This window comes from Pseudonaja textilis, chromosome 13, assembly GCF_049901715.1.
Source record: "Pseudonaja textilis isolate UNSWEBS1 chromosome 13, rPseTex1.2, whole genome shotgun sequence".
In the NCBI taxonomy this organism is placed as follows: domain Eukaryota; kingdom Metazoa; phylum Chordata; class Lepidosauria; order Squamata; family Elapidae; genus Pseudonaja; species Pseudonaja textilis.
This window is the reverse complement of record NC_142002.1, coordinates 17,966,744-17,990,089: the sequence shown is the minus strand read 5'-3', so window position 1 is coordinate 17,990,089 and position 23,346 is coordinate 17,966,744. Positions and strand designations below refer to the sequence as shown.

General features: G+C 44.4%; 2 protein-coding genes across 2 annotated transcripts in view; one reads left to right on the top strand and one right to left on the bottom strand.

Moving 5' to 3' along the window:
* CCDC33 (coiled-coil domain containing 33) overlaps nucleotides 1-19,320 on the top strand; it is a 100,117-nt gene extending 80,797 nt beyond the window's left edge. Inside the window, exons 14-25 of the mRNA XM_087941566.1 lie at nucleotides 3,702-3,752; nucleotides 7,580-7,644; nucleotides 8,072-8,099; nucleotides 12,025-12,220; nucleotides 13,512-13,600; nucleotides 14,061-14,192; nucleotides 14,283-14,370; nucleotides 14,549-14,667; nucleotides 16,001-16,087; nucleotides 16,772-16,891; nucleotides 17,879-17,975; nucleotides 19,138-19,320. Coding sequence (XP_087797692.1) covers nucleotides 3,702-3,752; nucleotides 7,580-7,644; nucleotides 8,072-8,099; nucleotides 12,025-12,220; nucleotides 13,512-13,600; nucleotides 14,061-14,192; nucleotides 14,283-14,370; nucleotides 14,549-14,667; nucleotides 16,001-16,087; nucleotides 16,772-16,891; nucleotides 17,879-17,947 — 1,044 coding nt within the window. The 3' untranslated portion in view covers nucleotides 17,948-17,975; nucleotides 19,138-19,320. The remainder of the gene's footprint in view (nucleotides 1-3,701; nucleotides 3,753-7,579; nucleotides 7,645-8,071; nucleotides 8,100-12,024; nucleotides 12,221-13,511; nucleotides 13,601-14,060; nucleotides 14,193-14,282; nucleotides 14,371-14,548; nucleotides 14,668-16,000; nucleotides 16,088-16,771; nucleotides 16,892-17,878; nucleotides 17,976-19,137) is intronic.
* Nucleotides 19,321-19,786: 466 nt separating this feature from the next.
* CYP11A1 (cytochrome P450 family 11 subfamily A member 1) overlaps nucleotides 19,787-23,346 on the bottom strand; it is a 10,617-nt gene continuing 7,057 nt past the window's right edge. Inside the window, exons 7-9 of the mRNA XM_026709697.2 lie at nucleotides 22,733-22,811; nucleotides 21,740-21,934; nucleotides 19,787-20,621 (exon numbers count right to left, since the gene is read on the bottom strand). Of these exons, the coding sequence (XP_026565482.2) occupies nucleotides 20,499-20,621; nucleotides 21,740-21,934; nucleotides 22,733-22,811 (397 nt within the window). The 3' untranslated portion in view covers nucleotides 19,787-20,498. The remainder of the gene's footprint in view (nucleotides 20,622-21,739; nucleotides 21,935-22,732; nucleotides 22,812-23,346) is intronic.

Sequence of the window (23,346 nt, the reverse complement as noted above, 5' to 3'; positions counted from 1 at the left end):
CTGCAAACGCTTGGTCAACATTCCTGGACTACTTGATCATATTCTGACTTCATAAAGTAGTTTTGAGTTTACTCCCCCCCCATTTAAATCCTTCTCCCAAATATGTTGCAATTTTACAAATATTTGATTCCTTCGTGTTATGAGACCTCCTTGTTGGGTCACAAATTGTGCAATTTTGGCTACACAAACTCTGAGTGTTGGAAAGGAAGGGAAAGCTGCTAAGTTCTTAATAGGAACCTCAATTTTGAACCCTTAAATTCTTCTCCAGATCTTCTATCTTATACGATAAAAAATATATCACTTAAATTTTATAGAAGATGAAAACCTAGAATCACACGGCCTTCGGTCCGATCTAAGTATAGTATATAAAATCATACATTGCAATGTCCTACCTGTCTAGAGCAAACAATAGATACAAACTCAAGGTTAATCGCACCAAACTTGATTGCAGGAAATACGACTTCAGCCACAGAGTGGTCAATGTCTGGAATACTCTACCTGACTCTGTGGTTTCTTCCTCAAACCCCAAAAACTTTAACCTTAGACTGTCTACTATTGACCTCACCCCTTTCCTAAGAGGTCTGTAGGGGGCGTGTATAAGCGCACCAACATGCCTACCGTCCCTGTCCTATTGTTTCTTTTTTTTTTTATATGTACCCATGTATTCATAACTATGTTTATATTTATACCTATTATCTTGTAAGCAATTAACAAATCAAACAAATAAAATAAAATAAAATGCTTATATAGCATTCCAATATTTGAGGGGCTGCCACAAAGAAGAGGCACCTATTTTCCAAAGCACCCAAAGGCTGGACAAGAAACAATGGATGGAAACTAATCAAGGAGAGATCCAACCTAGAACTAAGGAGAAATTTCCTGATAAAACAATTAACCAGTGGAATGTGGATGCTCCAACACTGGAGGTTTTTAAGAAGAGATTGGACAACCATTTCTCTGAACCAGTATAATGTCTCCTACTTGAGCAGGGGTTGGACTAGAAGACCTCCAAGGTCCCTTCCAACTCTGTTATTCTGTTAAGATCCTGCAGGCAATATTTTTCAGAAATAAGAAGCCCCTGAAATGCCAAATATTTTAATGGATGATTGCTGGCCCTTGTAAAGGCATTGTGTCGTTATGCACGAGGTTAATTCCTAAATATTCCCATTTCCTAAATATTCCCATGCGATGCACAGCCCAGTTCCAATCCCTTGATTTGTCCTGGCCTAATGACTCAAGAAAGGCCACCGAGTCAATTCTAATGATCAACTCTCATTCCCAAGCAATTATGGTCCTGTCTCCAAGGAGAAGCTTGATATGGTGCTTGTAATTAAAAGCCACGAAAGCATAAGATTTACACAGGCAAGGCCGACCACTGAAGGCCAATGGCTTGAAAGATTGATGAATGTACCAGGATGTGCTTCAGCATTGCTTATTGTGCTCCTCCGCTTCAAGATCCAAATTACCACCTGCCATTCTTAGGTTGTAAGCGTTTGAGAAGACACTAATCATGGCCAACTTGTGAGGAGCCATTTCCTCTGGCAGAAGGAATCCCATCGTTCTTCTCTGCTGTCCTAGATGGCAAGGAGAGTAAGGCTTAGGCGACGAAGGGAGAATTTGGCTGAACTTTAAAAACTTCCTTAACAGGATAATGGGGATTTTGCAGTATCCTTCCCCTGCCATGCCCACAGACCGGTAGTAAAAAAAATTTGAATCCCACCACTGCTACCTGTCTATAACAGGAAGGTTGAATTGAATTGAGTGGTGGAATTTAACATTTTTTTTTACCACCGGTTCTGTGGTCGTGGCTCGGTGGGTGTGGCATGGCTTGGTGGGCATGGCGGGGGAAGGATACTGCAAAATCCCCTTCCCTCCCCACCCCACTAACCTGCTTTCCAGCTTCGTTCTCCTGTGCAGGGCAACATAAGAAGACCCAGCCGGTCAACTGGGACTCAATAGGAGGCAGAGAAGAGATGGGGTTGGCAGGGCCAGTCAGAGGTGGTATTTTCCGGTTCTCCGAACTGCTCAAAAATGTCCACTACCGGTTCTCCAGAACCAACTTGAGACGTCACCTCACCCAGGTGCAGAAACCACATGACCTTGACTTAGCAGAAGAATGTTATTATGTCTGCTCAAAATTTTCACTACCAGTTCTTGTGAACCAGTCAGAACCGGCTGAATCCCACCTCTGGGTTGAGGGAGGTTCAAAGGACAGGCTTACAAGTTCCATTATTTGTATTTCCATGTTTTATTGCCCCCCCCCCGCCCCCGCGTGGTTTCCTTATCAAGACTGGGAGCAAGTCAGACCATGTAAAACAGTTTTTTAAACTCCCGAATGTTCTTTTTAAGCCACTGGGAGATAAATAAGCTCCACAGGTTGAAAACCCATCCTGCTGACAGCAAAAGTGCCCCCAAAGCAATTTGCAAACCGAGCCAACCAGCCAGCCAGCCGATATACCAGCACAGACCAAGATAGGATGATGGGAGCAGAGCAGAGCTTGGAAAAAAGATCTCTTCCCCCACCCCCACCCCCATCTCATATGAAAGGATTTGCCCGAAAGGAAAAGGAAAACGAGAATTTTGAAAACCACCTGATCGCATGCAGAGTTGAAGATAAACCGCACGCTGGCGTGAAAATACTGCTTATTTTTAATCCTTGGCAATAACCATCAAGGAGCTGGTTCTGTTTGATTTTTGGCAGTCTCATCAAATGGAGTTTGGTTTGATCTCCTGATTCCTTCAGACACGGGGCAGGTCAGTTTGTTTGCTTTGCCTGGGAATTGACGGGGCGTAATCTTTTTAAGCCGCTAACCATCATTTTGTGTGAATCCCATCTCAAATGGTTAGGACATGATCTGGGTTTTGCACCTGTGTGCCTGGCTTTTGTGGCTAATATAGATGCGTGTACTCCCCATCAATAAAAACAGCCTGGCTCTCATCTCTCTTTTGGACAGAGATATCCAGCATCTTGGATTCTCTCTTAGTAGGATGTAGTTAGCTATTGGCTCAGCTTTGTCCACCCATATAATATTTCGCCGTAAATAAATTATGTTCCTTCCTTCCTTTCCTTTCTTCCTCCCTCCTTTCCTTCCTTCCTTTTTTATTTCTTCCTTCCTCTCTTCATCTTGCGTCATTCATTCCTCTCTCTCTCTCCTCCCTCCCTTCCTCCCTCTCATTTCCTTCCTTCTTTATTTCTTTCTCCCTTCCTCTCTCCATCTTTTCATTCATTCTTCTCTCTCTCTTCTTCCTCCCTCCCTCTCATTTCCCTCCTTCTTTATTTCTTTCTCCCTTCCTCTCTCCATTTTGCTTCATTCATTCTTCTCACTCTCTCCTTTCTTCCTCCCTCCCTCCTTTCCTTCCTTCCTTTATTTCTTCCTCCCTTCCTCTCTCCATCTCTTCATTCATTCTTCTCTCTCCTTCCTCCCTCTCATTTCCTTCCTTCTTTATTTCTTCCTCCCTTCCTCTCTCCATCTTGCTTCATTCATTCTTCTCTCTCTCTCTCTCTCTCTCCTCCCTCCCTCACTGTTTATTGTTATATTATTATCATTAGTGTTGTTGTTGTCACAATATTGATATTATTAATATCCATACATTATGTGCTTCTCCTTCCTTCCGTCTCTCGGACAGTGAGATGGCCCAAGCTTTGGAAGGAACATGGTCCTTGGAAGGGAATGACAGGAAATTTATTTTCTATTTTTAAGGATTCCTACATTGAACCTGATCGTGTATCTTCCTACTTTGACCTGACAGACGTGAGTATAACCCATAACATCTAGCTTTGTGTCTTAAATTAAAAAAAAAAACCCCAACCTGGGATCCATCCCACAGGTTTCCTCCAAGGCTGTATCTCCTGGCTGTCTTCTCCAGTACTTTTCAATCAGGTCGCATTCCCTCAAGGGAATTGCTGCAGCCAATGGCTTGCTATAATTTCTTCTTTGTGACTCCCATCGTGGTGATGGTCACTCTGTTAGTTTCAAATCGAGCAACGGGACATTTGAAGATGTTTGGTAGCTTGAGAAATCCATAGAAGCTGGTAGATTCCCATAGGTTTTTCATAGTGGTGGGATTCAAAAAAAATTACTACCAGTTTTGTGGGCGTGGCAGGGGAAGAATCCTGCAAAATCCCCATTCCCTCCCCACCTCACTAACCTGCTTTCCAGCTCCGTTCTCCTGGGCAGGGCAACCAAAGAAGACCCAGCCAATCAGCTGGGACTCAGGAGATAGAGAATAGATGGGGTTGGCGGGGCCAGTTAGAGGTGGGATTGGCCGGTTCCCCGAACTACTCAAAATTTCTGCTGCCGGTTCTCCAGAACTGGTCAGAACCTGCTGAATACCACCTCTGAACCTCCCGCTGTCTATTGCTCTGGCCACCAATAGGACATATCCTTTTGTGTGTGTATTTATAGTCAGACTTCTGAACCACAATCATTTAGGGAAAGCAAAGATACCAAATGGAAACTATAATACTGCAGGGGGAAGCTAATGTTTTAATGTTGAGCAAGTTTTAAAGCAGTAAGGAGACTCACTAGAGAGAAGATTAGGGTCCCTTTCCAAGGCTTATGGGGGAGGAAAGGGCCCTGATTCCCTTCATTAGCTACAGCGGGGAATGAAAGCTTAAAAGAACTGAATGCTGGAAGCAAACGTGACTTTATCTGGTGTTGTCTTTGCTTATCTGTGTTCCTGGCGTCTTCCCAACCGTGTGAGTTTTGCCGTGCCTTCATGTCTGGAATTCTTGCCCCTGCCCTGCCTCAGTTTGGCTTGATTGGATTTATAGTTACAATTCGTATTGACCATGTTTGGGACTTAATTCTCTGCAGTCAAAGGATTTTCCTGGGAGAGTTTTTCTCCAGCCAGAAGGTAACCTGGACATTGGGGGCAAAGTTGGAGCTAATAAAGGGACTCTTATTAATTATCTGACTGTGTTGCCTTTGTGACATGCCCCGGGTCATCACACATTGAAGGTCGTCTAGGGCAGTATTTCTCCACCTTAGCAAGTTTAAGATATCTGGAGTTCAACTCCCAGAATTCCCCAGCCAGTCATTTCTGGGAGTTGAAGTCCACATATCTTAAAGTGGTCAAAGTTGAGAAACACTCGCCTAAGGGGATCTCCTCTCTGGGCTCCCAATCCTGTCTGTGGTCGAGGGAAAAAGTGTTTCCCATCTCTGATAGGTCTTCTATACTCTTGTCACCACCTGGTAAGCCACCATTGTTGCTTACTCATTACTCTCTGTGGGCTTTAGCTTACAACCCAGTTGCTAAGAGAAGCCCAGGCTTTTATATGGCAACGGCCGTTACCAGAATCCACAGCGAGGAAGAGGCAGATCTTTAAAAGCAGATCCAAGCTTCCAGATCATTCTGCTCCCCATTAGGTCAGTGGTGGTATTCAGCCGGTTTTCACCGGTTTGAGCGAACCGGTAGCAAGGATTTCGTGTGGGTCACCAAACCGGTAGTACATTCTGGCTGGCCACGCCCCTGACCCGGTCACCTCTAGCTTGCTTGTCCTGTCCGGCCACCTGATGTTCGTTCACCCTGCCCGCCTGATTCTCCCCCCTTAAGGTATTTCTTTTTTTTTTTCCCTCCCAACAATCAACTGTTCATACAATCAGCTACGCTGGGATACCCCTAGTTTGTCTTATTGCTCTGCCCAAGAGGGGGGAGGCAGAGCCCCCCCTCTCCATTTTTTGCCTTCCTGAGCCCCAGGGGAGCTTCCTGGGAGCAAAACCACCCCCCAGGAGGCTCCCCTGAGGCCCAGAAGGCCCCAAAACATGTGGGGGGGGTGGCTGCAAAAAAGCAAAAAAAGAAAAGCCATGCCCACCCAGTCACAGGGCCACACCCACCAAGCCACACCCACAGAACCGGTAGTAAAAAGTTTTGAATCCCACCACCGCGTTAGATCCTTTCTCCCTTCCGCCTCACTGCCTATCAGGTAGTAGATTCCCCCCTTAAGTTTTAAGCACTGGGAGATCTTCCTTGTTCTAAGTCATCCTCCTACCTCGAATGAGTCCACGTCGAAGTGCCCTCAGGCATTTCTGTTGGAGGAAATGCAGGCACACCTGTTTGCTTTGTTCTTCTGGAGCTGGTGCAGTTCCTTGGGTGTTGTCATTTGGAAATGACAGGCCCCTGGCAACCAAGACAGAAGCTGTACAATCCGTTCTTGCAAAGGCAGGAGAGGAAACTGGAAGAAGGGTAGGGAAAGTTTCTACCCAGTCTTTCATCTGAGTAAAAAGTAGCGGGAGGCAGAGCTGGGCTGCTTAGATTCTGCAAATGGCATTGTACTACCGGCCGTTCTCCTCAACGGTGAGTAGCCAAGGACGACTCAGCTCTGACACAGATATTTTTCCCCCTGTGCATAAGACAGCAGACACACTAATAATTCTATTGAATGATATGGAATTTACACAATTGAAGGGCCAGGTTTTTTTCCTTCCTTCCTTCCTTCCTTCCTTCCTTCCTTCCTTCCTTCCTTCCTTCCTTCTTTCCTCCCCCATCTTCCTTTCTTCCCTCATCTCATCCATCCCTCCTCCTCTCATTTCCTTCCTCCCTTCCTCCTTCCTCCTTCCTCCCCCTCATCTCCTTCCTTCCCCCTCCTTCTTTCCTCCCTCCCTCCCTTTCTTCCTCCCTCCTTTCCTTCTTTTCTCCTTTCCTTCCTCCCTCTCATCTCCTCCCTCCCTCCCTCCCTCTTATCTTCGTCCCTTCTTTCCTCCCTCCCTCCCTCCCTCCCTTTCTTTCTCCTCGCTTCCTTTTTCCTCCCTCCTCCCCCTCCCCTCATTTCATCTCATCTCATCCATCCCTCCCTCCCTCTCATTTCCTTCCTCCCTTCCTCCTTCCCTCCCTTCCTTCCTCCCCTCATCTCCTTCCTTCCCCCTCCCTTCTTTCCTCCCTCCCTCCCTTTCTTCCTCCCTCCTTTCCTTCTTTTCTCCTTTCCTTCCTCCCTCTCATCTCCTCCCTCCCTCCCTCTTATCTTTGTCCCTTCTTTCCTCCCTCCCTCCTTTCTTCCTCCCTCCTTTCCTTCTTTCTCCTTTCCTTCCTCCCTCTCATCTCCTCCCTCCCTCCCTCTTATCTTTGTCCCTTCTTTCCTCCCTCCCTCCCTTTCTTCCTCCCTCCTTTCCTTCTTTTCTCCTTTCCTTCCTCCCTCTCATCTCCTCCCTCCCTCCCTCTTATCTTTGTCCCTTCTTTCCTCCCTCCTCCCTTTCTTCCTCCCTCCTTTCCTTCTTTTCTCCTTTCCTTCCTCCCTCTCATCTCCTCCCTCCCTCCCTCTTATCTTTGTCCCTTCTTTCCTCCCTCCCTCCCTTTCTTCCTCCCTCCTTTCCTTCTTTTCTCCTTTCCTTCCTCCCTCTCTCCTCCTCCCTCCCTCCCTCTTATCTTTGTCCCTTCTTTCCTCCCTCCCTCCCTTTCTTTCTCCTCGCTTCCTTTTTTCCTCCCTCCATCCCCTCCCCTCATTTCATCTCATCTCATCCCTTCCTCTCATTTCCTTCCTTCCTTCCTCCTTCCTCCCTCCCTCCCTCCCTTCCTTCTGAAAGGAAGCAGCCTCTCTTAATTTCTACATTTTGAGAGCAACCATTTGCTTCTTCTTTCACAGATGCAAAACAACAGGTTTCCGTTACCTGATGCTGTAGCCAGGATCCTGCCTGGAAAAGGCACCAGGTAGGCCCCAACTTAGCCTGTGGGCTCTGCAGAACAGCAGTAGATAGATGGGTTTTCATAGGAGGAAATATTGGTAGTTCAGAAGGCTGGACTGCATTTACAGCTTTACGCTGCACAAAACTATTCCAGGTACAGAATGCACCAGGCATATATGGCGAAAATTGCTTGCCACGATGTGCACTAGGGAATGCAACATCAATTAATTGATTGATTGATAAATGTGTGCGTATTAGCAGGAAAGGTATAGAAACACAGATCTTTATGCAGTTTTTTTTCCCCTCCTTCTGTTTTGCAAGCTGCTAAAGAAACAAATCAAAATAAAAGTATGATCAGGAAGAGAAAAAAAAAACTCGAGCTAAAGCAAAGTGGGGGAAATATGCCCATTTTTTATTTCTGATACATATATTTTTTTTTGCTAATTTTGCAGGCCAGTCATTGAAGAGATCCAAGACCTGGTAAGGCAATTAGAAATAATAATTCATTAAAGAATGGTGATTTAAAAGGTCGCAACATTTTCCTCGTCCTTCCATCCTTTCAAATCTTTCGTTTCTTTTTTCGGCTTTGGTGAGGTTGATCAGCATAACGAATGGGCTTCTGTTGATTTTGCAATGCATCGAAAATGAGCGTCTGCCCCCTTTTCACGGCTGCCGTGGGCAACCTACAAAACGCTTTTCAGAAAGGAGGAGGAGAAAAGCAAAATGCTTGACAAAACTAATCCTTTCTGTCTGACTTGAAGGAACTGCCGCGCTGATTAATAGGTACTAATCCTGATGGGTGTCTCGCCCTTGAAATTTGTACAACTATCAGAGAATCACTTGAAAGGTGACTTTAAAAACACACACACAGAGAAAGAGAGAGAGAGGAATAAGATGTGAAATATTGCCCTCTGCAGCAAGGAAGCAACTTAGCAGAAGGGATTCAACAGGTTGGTAAAAACCCAGAATAACAGAGTTGGAAGGGACCTTGGAGGTCTTTTAGTCCAACCCCCTGCTTGGATAGGAAAACCTGTACCATTTCAGACCAATAGCTGTCCAGTCTCTTCTTAAAACCCCCAGTGCTGGATCATCCACACACAAAAATAGATCTGAAATCAATGAAAACCAAGTTTGTCTCCGTTCAATAGAAATGCTGTGAAGGAAAGGAAGGAAGGAAGGAAGGAAGGAAGGAAGGAAGGAAGGAAGGAAGGAAGGAAGGAAGGAAGGAAGGAAGGAAGGAAGGAAGGACCAAAAGAGAAGAGAAAAATTCAACTGAACCACTGTTGGCTGGAATAGATATGATCAGCTTTGTTTATTGTCAGGTTATCCACAAAATGTGATCAAAAAATCAAGACCACAAGTGTGAAATCAGAGCTAGAGAAGAGAAGAGAAGAGAAGAGAAGAGAAGAGAAGAGAAGAGAAGAGAAGAGAAGAGAAGAGAAGAGAAGAGAAGCCTTTATTTGGCCAAGTGTGAATAGACACACAAGGAATTTGTCGTAAGCTCTCAGTGGGTATGTAAAACAATAGATTAATAATAATCATAACAATGAGAAGGGAAAAAAGAGAGAGAGAAGATGAGAAGGATAATAATAATAATAATAATAATAATAATAATAATAATAATAATAATAATAATAACAACAACAACAACAACAACAACAACAACACAGCCAGAAAACATGGGTAAGCATACACTCCTGAGACATAAGACGCTACTGGGAGTTCTTTACTCAGACTGAAAAGAAGGACATGAAAGAACGAAGGCCTTCAAAGAATTCTCCCCATCCGGCACACTTTGATAGCCATTTGCACAGAAAACTCTAACTTTCTTTGGAAGGCAAAAGGAATTTTGTGTCACTTGACATCAATGGCTTCTATATTTCAGCCAGAGGTGGTATTCAGCAGGTTCTGACCAGTTCTGGAGAACTGGTAGTGGAAATTTTGAATAATTCAGAGAATGTGCAAATACCACCCCTCTGACTGGCCCCGCCAACCCCATCTCTTCTCTGCCTCCCACTGAGTCCCAACTGATCGGCTGGGTCTTTTTTGGTTGCCCTGCCCAGGAGAACGGAGCTGGAAAGCAGGTTAGTGGGATGGGGGGAGGGAATGGGGATTTTGCAGTACCCTTCCCCTGCCATGCCCACCAAGCCACGCCCACAGAACCAGTAGTAAAAAAATTTGAATCCCACCACTGATTTCGGCCTTTTCCGAAGCGACTTGTTGAGGCGCTCATCGAGCTGCTTAACCTTCCCCAATTGTCGTGTCCTTGTCTGCTCGTCCTCTCCTCAGCAGAGCCACGTGGTCATGGGTCCAAAAAAACGAAAAAGAGAGAGAGAAAAAAAGAAGGTAGATCTAGGACATATGTCCCTCTGACAGCCGTAGGTCACAGGAGCAAGGCTGTGCCAACGTCAACAACAACAACATTCTGTATGTGCGTCAATTTCTCTGGAAAAAAAAAACCAGGAAGGTTGCTGGGATATTTAAACCTTGGTTCAACTTGACCAGGGTGACACTGAAAGACCACCATCTCCAGCAACTAACCCCGTGGCCTAAAGAACAGGAAAGGATGGAGACATCTTTATTTATTTTATTTATTTATTGAGTTTGTCAAGCATGTATGAGAAAGCAAGTATAAGTATGAACGTAACATATAAACATGTAAGTATAAATGGGTATAAGTATATACATAATAACTGAGTACAAATAAATGAGAACTGTAGGACAGGGACAGTAGGCACACTGGTGTGCTTATGCACACCCCCTTAGAGACTTCTTAGGCATGGGGTGAAGTCAACCGTAGACAGTCTAACGTTAAAGTTTTTGGGGTTTGAGGATGTAACAACAGAGTCAGGTTGTGAATTCCAGGCATTGACCCCCTCTGTGGCTGAAGTTGTATTTCCTGCAATCGAGTTTGGAACGGTTTACTTTGAGTTTGTATCTATTGCTTGCCTGTGTGTTACTGTGGTTGAAGTAGTCATTGACAGGTAGGACGTACCCTGGTGGAGTTGCGTAGTCGACATGTTTTTACAGTGTAGGAGTTGTAGATTACGGGACACTTTTCTTTTTTCTGAAACCAAACAGTTTGTTAGAGAGTAGGTTGTTTGTCTCTAAAGTGGAGGGTAATGGATTGGTTGATGACTGATTCCATGACATTGCAGGCGACACAACATAATGAGATTGGTCTGTAGTTTTCAACTAAGCTGGGCTCTCCCTTTCTGAAGGTAGGAATGACCGTGGCTAATGACCATAGCTCATCCCAAGAAATCCCTCTCCTTGGTCTCTAAACAAATAAACCAGCCTTATCTCCGGATGTCCCACCCGTTGAAGGCTGGGGCGAGGTTAAGATTGCAGCCTGGTCCAAGGACAGGACTCCACAATCTCAAAAGCTGTTTTTCTACAAGGCTGAGAGCATCAGCCAAAAATCAAGAACTCTGAAGGATGTTGGTTAATTTGATGTTCCGCTGCTCAAGGCAGCTTTCAGAGGATTTTGTTTCAGCCCGCAAACTTTTTCATGCGCTGCCTCCTTCCCATAAAATCCTGCCAGAAGAACTCCGTCGCAGACATAATTTGGGGGCTACCGTGAAATTTCCAGTGAAATTCAGAAGCAGAGTTTGCACCTTCATACACTGAGAGGTGATGAAGCGGTATGCCCATCTAGTCCGGATTTAAATACAAGTTTAAGGATTGAATTAATTTCATATTGTTCTCAATAGTTATTAGGTTGCACTTTTTTTCTTTCTGTTTATGCTGTTAATTTGCCCTTTCTTCCCTCCCCCCATCTTCCTTCCTTCCTTTCCTTTTTTCCTTCCTTCCTTCTCTTTCCTTCTTTCCTTCCTCCTTCCCTCCTCCATCTTCCCTTCCTTTCCTTCCTCCTTCCCTCCTCCATCTTTCCTTCCTTCCTTCCTTCTCTTTCCTTCTTTCCTCCCTCCCTCTCTCCTCCCTCTTTCCTTCCTTCCTCCTCTTTCCTTCTTTTTTCCCTTCCTCCTCCATCTTCCTTTCCTTTCTTTCCTTCCTTCTCTCCCTCACTTTCCTTCTTTCCTCCCTCCTCTCTCCTCCTGTTTTCCTTCCTTCCTTCTCTTTCCTTCTTTCCTCCCTCCTCCATCTTCCTTCTCTTCCTTCCTTCTCTCCCTCACTTTCCTTCTTTCCTCCCTCCCTCTCTCCTCCCTCTCCTTCCTTCCTCTTCTTTCCTTCTTTTTCCCTTCCTTTCCTTCCTTCCTTCCTTCCTTCCTTCCTTCCTTCCTTCCTTCCTTCCTTCCTTCCTTCCTTCCTTCCTTCCTTCCTTCTCTCCCTCACTTTCCTTCTTTCCTCCCTCCCTCCTCAATCTTCCTTCCTTCCTTCCTCTCTTTCCTTCCTCCTTACTCCTCCATCTTTCCTTTCTTCCTCCCTCCCTCCCTTCCCTTCCTAGGAAACAGATAATTACCGTGCAGCCCTGAAAAAAATGGCGGATGACATCCTGTCCTTGCGCCAACATATTTCCACACTGGAGAGGGAAAACAGTGCCTTGAGACGTAACCTTGCCTTGCATGAAGACATTGGCCGGGCTCTTCTCCAAGACTTCGATCTGGATGTTATGACCAAGGCAGAAATAGTCGACAGAATAAGTAAGTCTCCTCCTTTTCTGCCCATTCAGTTGGGGGAAGGGTCTACTTAAAGGAAAGGAAGGGGAGCACCCCAGAAGTCTTCCTTTTCTTTGAAAGCATCCATCGAGGCCAAGGATCTCCCCCTGCAAAAGTTAACTTTGGATGCATTCGTGGCAAGATCGCCACATGTCATCCTATGGCTTTCATCATGGGGTTGGGAGAAGAATCCTGACTACAGGAAGTCCTCAACTTGCAACCACAAACGAGCCCAAAATTTCTGTTGTCAAGCCAGACATTTCTTAAGTGAGTTTTGCCCCCTTTTATGACCTTTCTTGCCACTGTTGTTAAGTGAATCACTACAGTTGATAAGTGAGTAACCAGATTATTCAGTGAATCTGACTTCCGCATTGACTTGGCGTGTGAGAAGGTTGCAAAAGGGGATCACGTGACTCTGGAACACTGCAACTGTGATAGATAGGATCCAGTTGCCACGAATTTCAATTCTGATCACCTGATCATAGGGATTGTTTTGACCAAGGCTTATTGAGACACTAATAAACACACTTTAGTCCCAGAACCCTTTTTTCTTTATTTCAATGGCTGTGAATTTTAGTCATTCACAGCCCATAATGAGTCTGAAAGTTTGTAAATAGTCCCACGGATGTCTGCCAAAGTCCTTCAGGATAAGTCTGATAAGCATCCCACTTTATCTCTCTTTAAATTCTGCCAAGGACTAAATTTCTAATTCGTTATACAAGGCCAAATGGAGCACAAATTCAACACAGAGCTTCAGGTTTCAAACCGACCAGTACGAACAAAGTTGCTTCCTGCAAAGGTTCCCATCTCTTTGTTCCTCCTTTATGTCTTATGGGAGGGGCCAATCACCTCCAAGCCTTACTCCTGAGTCATCCCTTTTGTCTTAACTGTTCTTGCCTTCTGGCAGCTCTGTGCATGTGCGCACTGGGAACAGGCTCCCGCTGTTCCTCTGCCTCGCTGCTGTCAGATTCCGGAGGCTCCGGAGTCAGCACATAACTCCCAGGTGGCCCATCAGATACAGGACCCTCATCTGAGTTCTCCGCAGACTCACGGATTGGCCCATGTTCCTCCCCACTGTCCGACTCTGCTGCCATCTCTGCAGGCTGCCAGCAGACGGACCACAACAGGGATTCTGCAAAGGTTGTAATTGTGAAAAATGGTCATAAGTCACCTTTTTCAGCTCGGTTGTAACTTTGAACAGTCAATAATGAACTGTTGTAAGTCGAGGACTACCTGTACCTTCATTGGAGTTTTTGCCTCTTTTTTTCTCTCTCAGTGGCACTCAAGCAAAAATTATCTTCTGGGGCTCGGGAGATGGCCCGGATGAAGGATCGGATACAAAGACTGCAAAACGAATTGATTAGGGTAAGCGATTCTCTTTTGGTGCATCTTACATTGGCCTTCTTGACAGCTGGACAGGACCACTAAGCCTTCATTTATTTATAATTTTTTGTCCCAAATCCATGCTGCTGTCAAGGTTTCAGCAGTTACCCCAATTAAATTATGAGTCTTGAGCCAAACTTCCAAAACTTCAAAAGGATTTATTGGGAGTTAACACGTCCGGCACTGCCTGGGTGTAGCCAACTCTGAGGCACATCATTCACTGTCACCCTTGACCCTGGTTTTTCCCCCCACCCCCTGGGTGTATCATCATTCATATTCTCCAATGGGACACATCCATAGCCAAGCGTCATCGATCACGTTCTCCAGTTAGACAGGAGAAACTTCAGTCACCTAGTTACTATCTCTGAAAAATTATGTAAGGAATGCACTTTCGATTTTCAAGCTGGATTTCTCTCTTCTCATTTTATTTTCCTTCCCACAGAAAAATGACCGAGAAAAAGACCTGGTGATGTTACAGAAAGCCCACCAACAACAGCAGATGGTGCTTCGAAAATATCAAGCCAAGATGGCCAAGATGCAAACCCTTGAAGATGCGGTCCGGCAGCAGGAAAAGGTTAGGTATACTAATCGGGGGTTGGGTCCTTCAGGAAGAGGAAACAGGCCTTTTCCTATCCCGTTATGCTCATCCATTTCCACAAAAAAGGTAATCGAGAGGATGGAGAGGATGTTGGAAGGGAAGATGAAGGAACGGATCAAAGAGGCCTCTTTTGGAGAGTTATCCAAAACGGCTGGTAAGTAAACCACAGCAGGTCTTCTCTTCTTTATCCCCAAGAGATTTGGCTGCCACCCTGAAGGAGATTGCTGGGTAACCCATTTCTGTTCCCAACTGAAGAAGAGATTCTTTGGTACTTACGAAGCTTTTTCCTTCTCTTTCTGTCCTTGACCATCACATCCCTTAATGGTTCTCAGGTGACAACTGGTCCAAAGATGTCTACTCCACCCTATTGATGGAGAACATGAGGCTACGGGATGAACTGGGGAAATCTTCTTTTCGTTCACCCATCATATTGCAGCAACAGGCCTTACCAGTAAGACCCTCTGACTCAATTGCCTTTTTCTCTCTTTCCCTCCTTTCCTCTATCCCCTTTACCTATCTATTTATGGGTATATCCATCCATCCATCCATCCATCTCATTATCTGCTCTGTCATCTCTGTGTATCACTCCACAAGTACCTTCTATTTCTTCCCTTTCCCACTTTGGCTGTCTGCCTGTAGGTCTATCGATCTAACCTTCCAATTACCTATGTCCCTATGCGATGATCCGGAGTGTATCAAAAATATAACAAAAACCAAAACATACATAAAGGTCCTTTCATGTCTTCAACTTGGCTTCACTGTTTAATAGTTCCCAGTTGAAGAGTAAACTATTTTCAAAATAACATTCCAAACGAAAGAAACACGGTTCAAATTCAAAGATCAGATAACGAAGCAAAAACCAAAAACAAACCACACTGAATAAAGTTCCACGACAGACCAGGATAAATAATTATAAACTTCAGGAAGATAACCAGGTACAGTCCACTGGAAGAACGCCAACCAAGATAAACCTCATCTAGGAATAAAACACTAATTTGTCTCCAGCGTTTGTTAGCACACAGGTCCAAACTCTTATGCAGATTTCACACCTGCAACCCATGAAGAGAATCATGGCCCTCTTCTCCCAAGTAGACCACATTTTTCCCTGATCCTCTCTTCCCTGCGTGCCCTAGGATGGATAGGCAATGGGCCTGGGTCCTCCTCTGACTTCTCAGCCGGCCTCTGCCCTTCCCCAGCCTCCTCCACCACCTCTGGAGCCACACTCCCACTCCCTGTTGGCTGTTCCTCCTTTCCCACAGAGTCAGTCTCCATCAGGGGCATGACACTCTATTTATCCTACCTATCAACTGAATGTCTTCGTGTGATGATGCTCCATGATGGGTCTGATCCAAAAGACAGTCATACAGAATAACAAGGTTGTAAGGGACCTTGGAGGTCTTCTAGTCCAACTTTCTCCTCAAGCAGGAGACCTTATACCAGGGGTCTCCAACCTTGACAACTTTCAGACTTGTGGACTTCAACCTAGCGCCAGCTGGCTGAGGAATTCTGGGAGTTGAAGTCCACAAGTCTGAAAGTTGTCAAGGTTGGAGACCCCTGTCCTATATCATTTCAGACAAATGGCTGTCCAATTTTTTCTTTAAAACCTCCAGTGTTGAGCATAACTTCTGGAGGCACCTGATCTTCAGTGGAGGCATCTCCCACTATTTGACTCCTTTAACTGAGTTGAAGGGCCCTTTGTAACCCAAAACCACATGAGTCTATTTGAATTCCTTGGCTTTCTTCTCCACCTGTGAGCCATAAACCCTTTTTGATGTCCCCCGCAGGATATGTTTTCAACCAGCTCAGAAAAGCTCTCGTTGGTTTCAAAGCTGGAGAAGGCTGAGGCACGCATACTTGCCTTGGAACACCAGGTAATTGTCATCTCACTGGCATGAAGTTTTGACATGATCCCTCCCCAGATGTTCCTCTGAAACCAGAATGAGATCCAACCACTTTTAATCTGTGTTCAGACAGAGCAGCGTTTCTCAACATCGCCAACTTCAAGACGCGTGGATTTCAACTCCTAGAAGCCTTTGCTGACTAGGGAATTCTGGCAGTTGAAGTCCACCCTTCTTAAAGTTGCTCAGTTGACATTGAGAAGTCCTGGAACAGAGCATTGATTTATAACTGGTACTAACTCTTAGTGTCTTGAGTTTGTGGTTGACAGCTAAATTCAGCTTCCTGGCAAATGCTCAGAGTTAAATTTAGAAATCATGGTTTTTAAAGCAGAAATGACTTCTGCTAAGTTTGGCCGCTTGGCCCATGCTCCCATATGCCCTATGCTGATGACAGTTTATTTATTAATTAGATTTATATCCCATCTTTATTTGGACAGCTCATCAGCTGTGTTCATAACTCTATTCATCCTACTTCCCCTAACCCCCAATAACAATATGTCAGGTGGGCTGTGCTATGAAGAGATGAGGGAAGGCCAGACCTTGCCATCTCTCCAATTCTTGTCCAGCTTCTTAACTTGGTTCTGGTGGACAACCATCCAATGCTAACGCATCAACTGTATGTCATAACTGAGGCTATGTTTCTCTGCTTTGGTGCAGCTGGGAGACTCTGCCAAGAACTGGGGCCGAGAGAAGCAGAGTTACAACTCTCGTCTGCTTGAAAATGACCTTGGATTTGACCGATCGCCATCCTCGTTCATAGTTCATGATGTTTATCCGGTGAGCAATGGACATAAAACAACAGAAATAGTCTAGCAGGGAAGGCTAGATAAAACTTCTAGGTCGCTTCAGTAGTGATACCCATGTGTGTAGAACCAAGCAAGATGGTCCTTGGGTTGGGATAGGACAGTGTCCATCACCGCAGAATAACCAAATTGGAATGAACCTTGGAGGTCTTCTAATTCAAGAAGGAGACCCCCATACTGATCCAGACAAGGGGTTATCCAGTCTCTTCTTAAAACCTCCAGTGATGGAGCACCCACAAAGTTTGAAGGCAAGTCAATCCACTGGTTCATTGTTCTCACAGTCAAGACATTTCTCCTTAGTTCTAGGTTGCTTCTCTCCTTGACTAGTTTCCACCCATTGTTTCTTGTCTTGCCTTCTGGTGCTTTGGAGAATAGGTTGACCCTCCTCCTTTTTGTAGTAGCTCCTCAAATATTGAAACACTGCTATCATGCCACCCGTAAGTCCTTATTTTCACTACATTAGCCATACCTAGTTCCTGCAACTGTTTTTCATATGTTGCATACGTCATAAACCTCCAAATTTCTATTGTTCAGGAAGTGAGGGGGCATCTTTTCCGACTGTCTCAAGTGGACATGTCAGTCTGCATTGTGACTGGTTGGGCTTGTCCAAGTGGCCACTTCTCCCATGGCAAAACACGTTTTCTTCTCTTCTAAGGGTAATATTTTGCTTTGGTTGAGACTGAAATGTGGAAAAACTTAATCCTGGGAATTCTATGGCTCAGGATTCAATCCTATTTTTCCCTTTCCCTTTCTGTTAAATTCATTATACCCAAGAAGATGTAAGGTTACCATGAAGCCACCATTCAACAGTGGGACACGATCCTCCAAAATGGAAAGTGGAGAATCAGAAGGGAAACAAATTTGGGCAGAATTTGGAAGAATTTGGAAATGGAGATCAGCTTTTGATACGAAAGAGAATGTTTGTTCTTAACCCATTCACATGTCTCCCCTTCATCCACAGAACGAGAAGGAACGGAGAGAGGATGAAGAGGAGAAGTACAAAAACTCAGGGAAGGTCATACAAAAGTAGCCAGTTAGGGGGCCGAATCTCCTTATAGGTCAGTGTTAATTCTTAGCCACAATTGTAAGCCAAGATTGCACAGCTTTGGGTGGTGGGTGGGAGTGAGGGCTGTAGGCCACATTGGTCCTTTCAAGAATGCCTTTGTAGACCAGAAAGAATCAGGAAAAAGCTTGAGCAAAGAACATTGTCTTGTATACTTTAAAAAAAACAACAACCAACAGTGGAGATAGATGACAAGGGTAGACACAAGTGTGTTGATAAAGGTTGTTCGTGGAGATGAATATCCCAAACCAACCTTGTTTGGTATCTGAGGTTTCTCTGAATCCCATTGCTCTTTTTTTTTTTGGATGTTTTACAAAATTAACCTCATTGAAATTGACCACCTTTTGAATGAGATGGTTCCAGGGTTGGTATTCTACCGGTTTGGCCCAGTTTGGGAGAACCGGTAGCTCCGAGGATCAGTTGTTGGGCCCACCTGCCCGCCTTGGCTTTAGTCTTTATATCCTGGTTTTTAAGATCAGCTGATTTGCTGGAGAGAGTCAGTAGCAAACACTTATTGAACCAGTTGTTACACCAGTTGAATTGCACCCCTGGATGGTTTTAGTAAGTGGAAGTATATTTTTAACAATTTCTCTCCCTCTCCCTCCCTCCCTCCCTCCCTCCCTCCCTCCCTCTCTCTGTCTCCACCAACTCAAAACAAAACAAGGGCTCCCAATTTTCCCACAGTTAATGTTTTCTCTTTTCTCTTCCATTGATTATGGGAAATTACTGTTCTTGCCAAACACAGTCAGTCCGAGGGGCTACCCTGCAGAGAGGTGGGTTTGCCATAGCCTTTCTGGAGGAAGAGCTGTAGGCCATGCTGGAATAGTTGCAATATTGCTACTCCTGAGAAGGAGAAAGAGGCTGACATTTCCCTGTCATCAGAACTGGTTTGTTGGGATACAGCCAATCTTAGCTGTTTCCTGAAATTCAGCCAAGGAGTGGGAGTAATCTCGGGGGAAAGAAACTCCTGGAAGACCTTTTACGATGGTTTCATAGAGTCAACATATCCTCCACATCAGCCTGCTTTCGCTCCATTGCCATGACTGTCCACACCCATTGGCCGAGGAAATTTGGGCTGGGTCAACTGGTCCCCAGAGGGGAAGGAGGAAGCAACAGTGAAAATTGTGTTCTGACACCACTTCTTCCATCCTTTCTAGAAACCTCATTAATCCAACACAACTCAAGAGGCGTTGGAGTCCACAGCCTTCGACTTTAGTCTGGGAGGAGACCCTGGAATTCTACCTGGTGCAGCAGAACAAAATATCTATTGTAAAATATATACAGTTATATATCTCTTTCCTGGAGAGATGAGCTGAATACAGACTTCTCTGTAAACTACACGACAGTGTTGGTGCAAAGTGGTGTAAATTTTGTACAGTACATAAAATGTCTCCCCCTTTTGAGTTTGTAATGGTATGTGAGGATGTGCCTTGGGAGACAGGAGGAAGAGCTACAAACCAGACAGCAGTCAGATCAACTGACTGTACTGCAGGAATATGGCTGTGGGGAACATCTCCCTAGCTTCTCAGACCATAAAGGGGTGGGAGGGGGAGAGAGAGATACTTCCAGACTTGTAAGATTCCATTAATGTAAGCTTACAATCAAGCGAGAGCTTCTGGCTGTGATATGAGCTTATTTTTTCCTAGTTCTGTTCTCATTCGTCTGCATGCTTAGCCAACGATGAAGTCAACAGCTCCGTTTTGGAAAGTGACTCAGTAACAATCGTCTTTCACTGACTTTATTATGATCTTAGTTTTCGGACTTGGTTACAGAACATTGCATTTCAAAAACTTTATCGGAGCATAAGAAAAATCCTGGTTGGAAACAAATCGTGGAGAGGATCTGACCATCTAACCATGATTACTTTAAAATTAAGACTCCTCATTCATGGATTTGCTATGTTGGCCTAGGGTTTTAGGGTGGGCACCCTAAATGCATCAGTTTGTCAGGAGATTCAAAACGAGGAAAATAACTTTATTTCATCCGGCACACAGAATTGACATGTTAATAGCTCAGAAAGTTGTAATGGACTAGAGAAACGGACCGAGAAGAGGTCAACCAAAAGATATAGCCTCTGCCTTCAGACGTACACTTCTACCCTTGCCCGAAAGGAAAAATAAAAAGTTGAGAGACCCTAATAAATACCATACCTTCCTTAAAAGCTTCCCAAAGGGATCTGGTTGGACATTATGGATGAGATTCAACCTCAGTCCAGCAAAAAGGTACTTCCATCCAATGAGAAGGAATCTTCTTAAATCTAATAACATCAAACCTAGTAGAGTGCTACATGTACGGGATTTCTGGGCAGGAAAATCTTTTTCTTATCTAAATTGTATTATATAAGACAGCCAGAATATCCTGCTGCACCCCAACCTTGGGATGACTTTTATGTTTAGTAAACATTCGGACATTGGAAACCCCATTGGACTGTGATCCCTAAGAGCCAAGCTGGCAACTCCATCCTTTCTGCAAGTGTTTTAAAAGAGGCACCAGGTGCTTGTGGAATATTTCACCCAATTCACTGCTGGGAATGATGGCGCCGTAGTGTCAAATAGATGGGCTTGTCTGGAATCAGGATAAGGCCAAACGTGGTACCAACCTCCACGCTTCTCTTTATTTCAATCTTGAATTTTTCCAGCATCTGAAAGAGAAAAAATAAGCGGGGGGGGGAGACCCAGAAGGAAGTCATATAAGGCTGCCAAATCATGCGCCTCAAACTTCGAAATCTGTCTTTACATAGCAAGGATTAGCCAGAGAGTCATCTGAGCTTGGTTGTGTTCTTGTAGAGGTTTCATGACCTTATTAGGTAACTTCATCAGTGCTAGAAAGAAGTGAGAGGAGGAAGAGGAGGAGGAGGATTGATTTGGTGCCCTCTGAGCTCAGTTGTTTTGTTCAAGACATTTCATGACCCAACTAGAAAACATCATCAGTGCACTGATGATGTTACCTAGAAGATGTTTCCTTTTTGGGTAATGAAACATCTGCAAGAAACCAACCAAGGACCCCTCAGTTCCATCCTGAGCTAAACATATTCTCTCCTGTCATCATGTTACCTGATTTGGCCCTAATCTGCCAAGTCAACATTCTTATACAATCGTCTAAAACAGTAGCTGAGGACTTTCCCAGCCATACATACATACATACATACATACATACATACATACATGTATATATGGTATTCAGCTTTGTTCAGGTATTTTCCCACGTCATTGTAGTTGTGCTTTTAAACGTTTCGGCAGAATCTCATCTGCCATCATCAGGCACAACTATAATGACGTGGGAAAATACCTGAACAAAGCTGAATACCATACATGTAAGTACCCATGAAAACTTAAGAAAACATATATATATAAAACAGATGACAAGGGTAGACACAAGAGGAACACAATACAGAAGCCTGATGATGACAGATGAGATTCTGCAAACGTTGCTACAACTTTAAAAGCACAACTACAATGATGTGGGAAAATACCGAACAAAGCTGAATACCATACATGTAAGTACCCACAAAAACTTAAGAAAACATATATATATAAAACAGATGACAAGGGTAGACACAAGAGGAACACAATACAGAAGCCTGATGATGACAGATGAGATTCTGCCGAAACGTTGCTACAACTTTAAAAGCACAACTATAATGACGTGGGAAAATACCCGAACAAAGCTGAATACCATATATAGATATATACCAGTCCACCCTCTCCATATTTCTCCAGCCTGCCTTCCATGATGAGTTGGTGGCAGAACTGGACTTACATGGATCAAAAACAACTGCATCTCCATCTCGGCAATTCTGCGGCCAAGACACTGACGTGGCCCAAAGCCAAAACTTAATCCTCTGAAATATTTGGAGTCCTCGGTCTTAATCCACCTTTCTGGGTTGAACTGCAGAGGTTTGGAGAAAAATCTGGAATCCCGAAACATGGCATAAAGTCCTACCTGGACTAATATCTGTGAAGAAAAGATGGGACGGGGGAAAAAAAAAGATAAATTAGGATTTATGAGTTTTATCTAAACAAGATTTAAAATAGCATCAGCAAGAATGACAATGTCAACGTTCCAACTAATCAACTCCAAACCAATAAACTCCAAAACAAACAGTTCCTCAAAGTTCCGTTTTATTAGAGTTGTCTTATTGGCACTTCTGGGAAAACTTAAATCTGAGAGTTCTGGGTTTTCCCTACCCAAAAGAGAAATCAACGATCCATCCTCTGCACCTATCGGTCCATCACAAGGCCCAATCAAATCATCAGAGACATTCCTCCAGTCACTCCCTCCAGGTGCAGGGCAGCCTGTCCTTGACTCTCTGAGAAAGAATGTTGTTGTGTCTAATCTTTTACTCCACTATGAAACCCCGCTTTCCCAAATTCCCAGGCACTGAATGTGGCAGTTTTGAAGCTTCCAAGTAAAAAAATGGCGTCCCAGGCTGACAGACTTCTGGCAAATTTTAGGTGTCTTCAACCATCTTTTGGCCAGCATGGTACTAATAATGACAAGGTTTATCACCACAATAGGTTAGGTGATGCTAGAAGACAATACAAGTCACCAGTGGGAAGATGGTCTCAAACCAATATATATATTTTCATGTAAATATGGAATAATCTGCTGCTCCAGTTCAAATGTGGGATGCTCCTTGTGTGATCTGAAAGGAATGACTACCTTCACCAACTTCAGAACTTTGGAGAAAAGGCAGGGTTTGAAATTCGTTAAAAAAAAAACCACAATCATCCTCATTACCAGATTACTCACATTGGCAGGGATACGGTAATTCTGGAGCACAATCTCTTGGGTTGTGTATCTCTGCAACGTCACTGCAACTGGATGGAGCCTGGAGTGAAGTCAGAGGAAGAAGAGAGACATTGATCATCGAAAAATTATTTTTCCAGCCCAAGGAGACCAACATAGGATTCAACAACGATTACAAACTACTAGACAACATGCGACTCTTTGGGACGTATTTCCAAGGCCTTTCCTTACCAAAGTCAGCCATATGGAAGCCATATTTTAATTAGAAGCTTTGAGGCTGCCCCATTCAGTGCGTGAGAACTTGGGAGGGGAGATTTCTTAGTGAATAGACGATTAGACGCAACAACATTCTTTCTTAGAAATCAAGGACATGTTACTCTGCACCTGGAGAGGAGTGTCTGGAGGAATGGCTCCAGTTGAGGCGACAATTTGATTGGGCCATGTGATGGGATGATGGGTGCAGGGGATGGATCTTTGAATTTCTATTGGGAAGGGAAAATCCGAATCTGAGAGTTCCGGGTTTTCTCTTACCAATAGCAAGCCAAAAATCCATCCCCTGCAGTCACCAGTCCATCACATGGTCCAATCAAACACCGTCCCAGCTGGAGACATTCCTT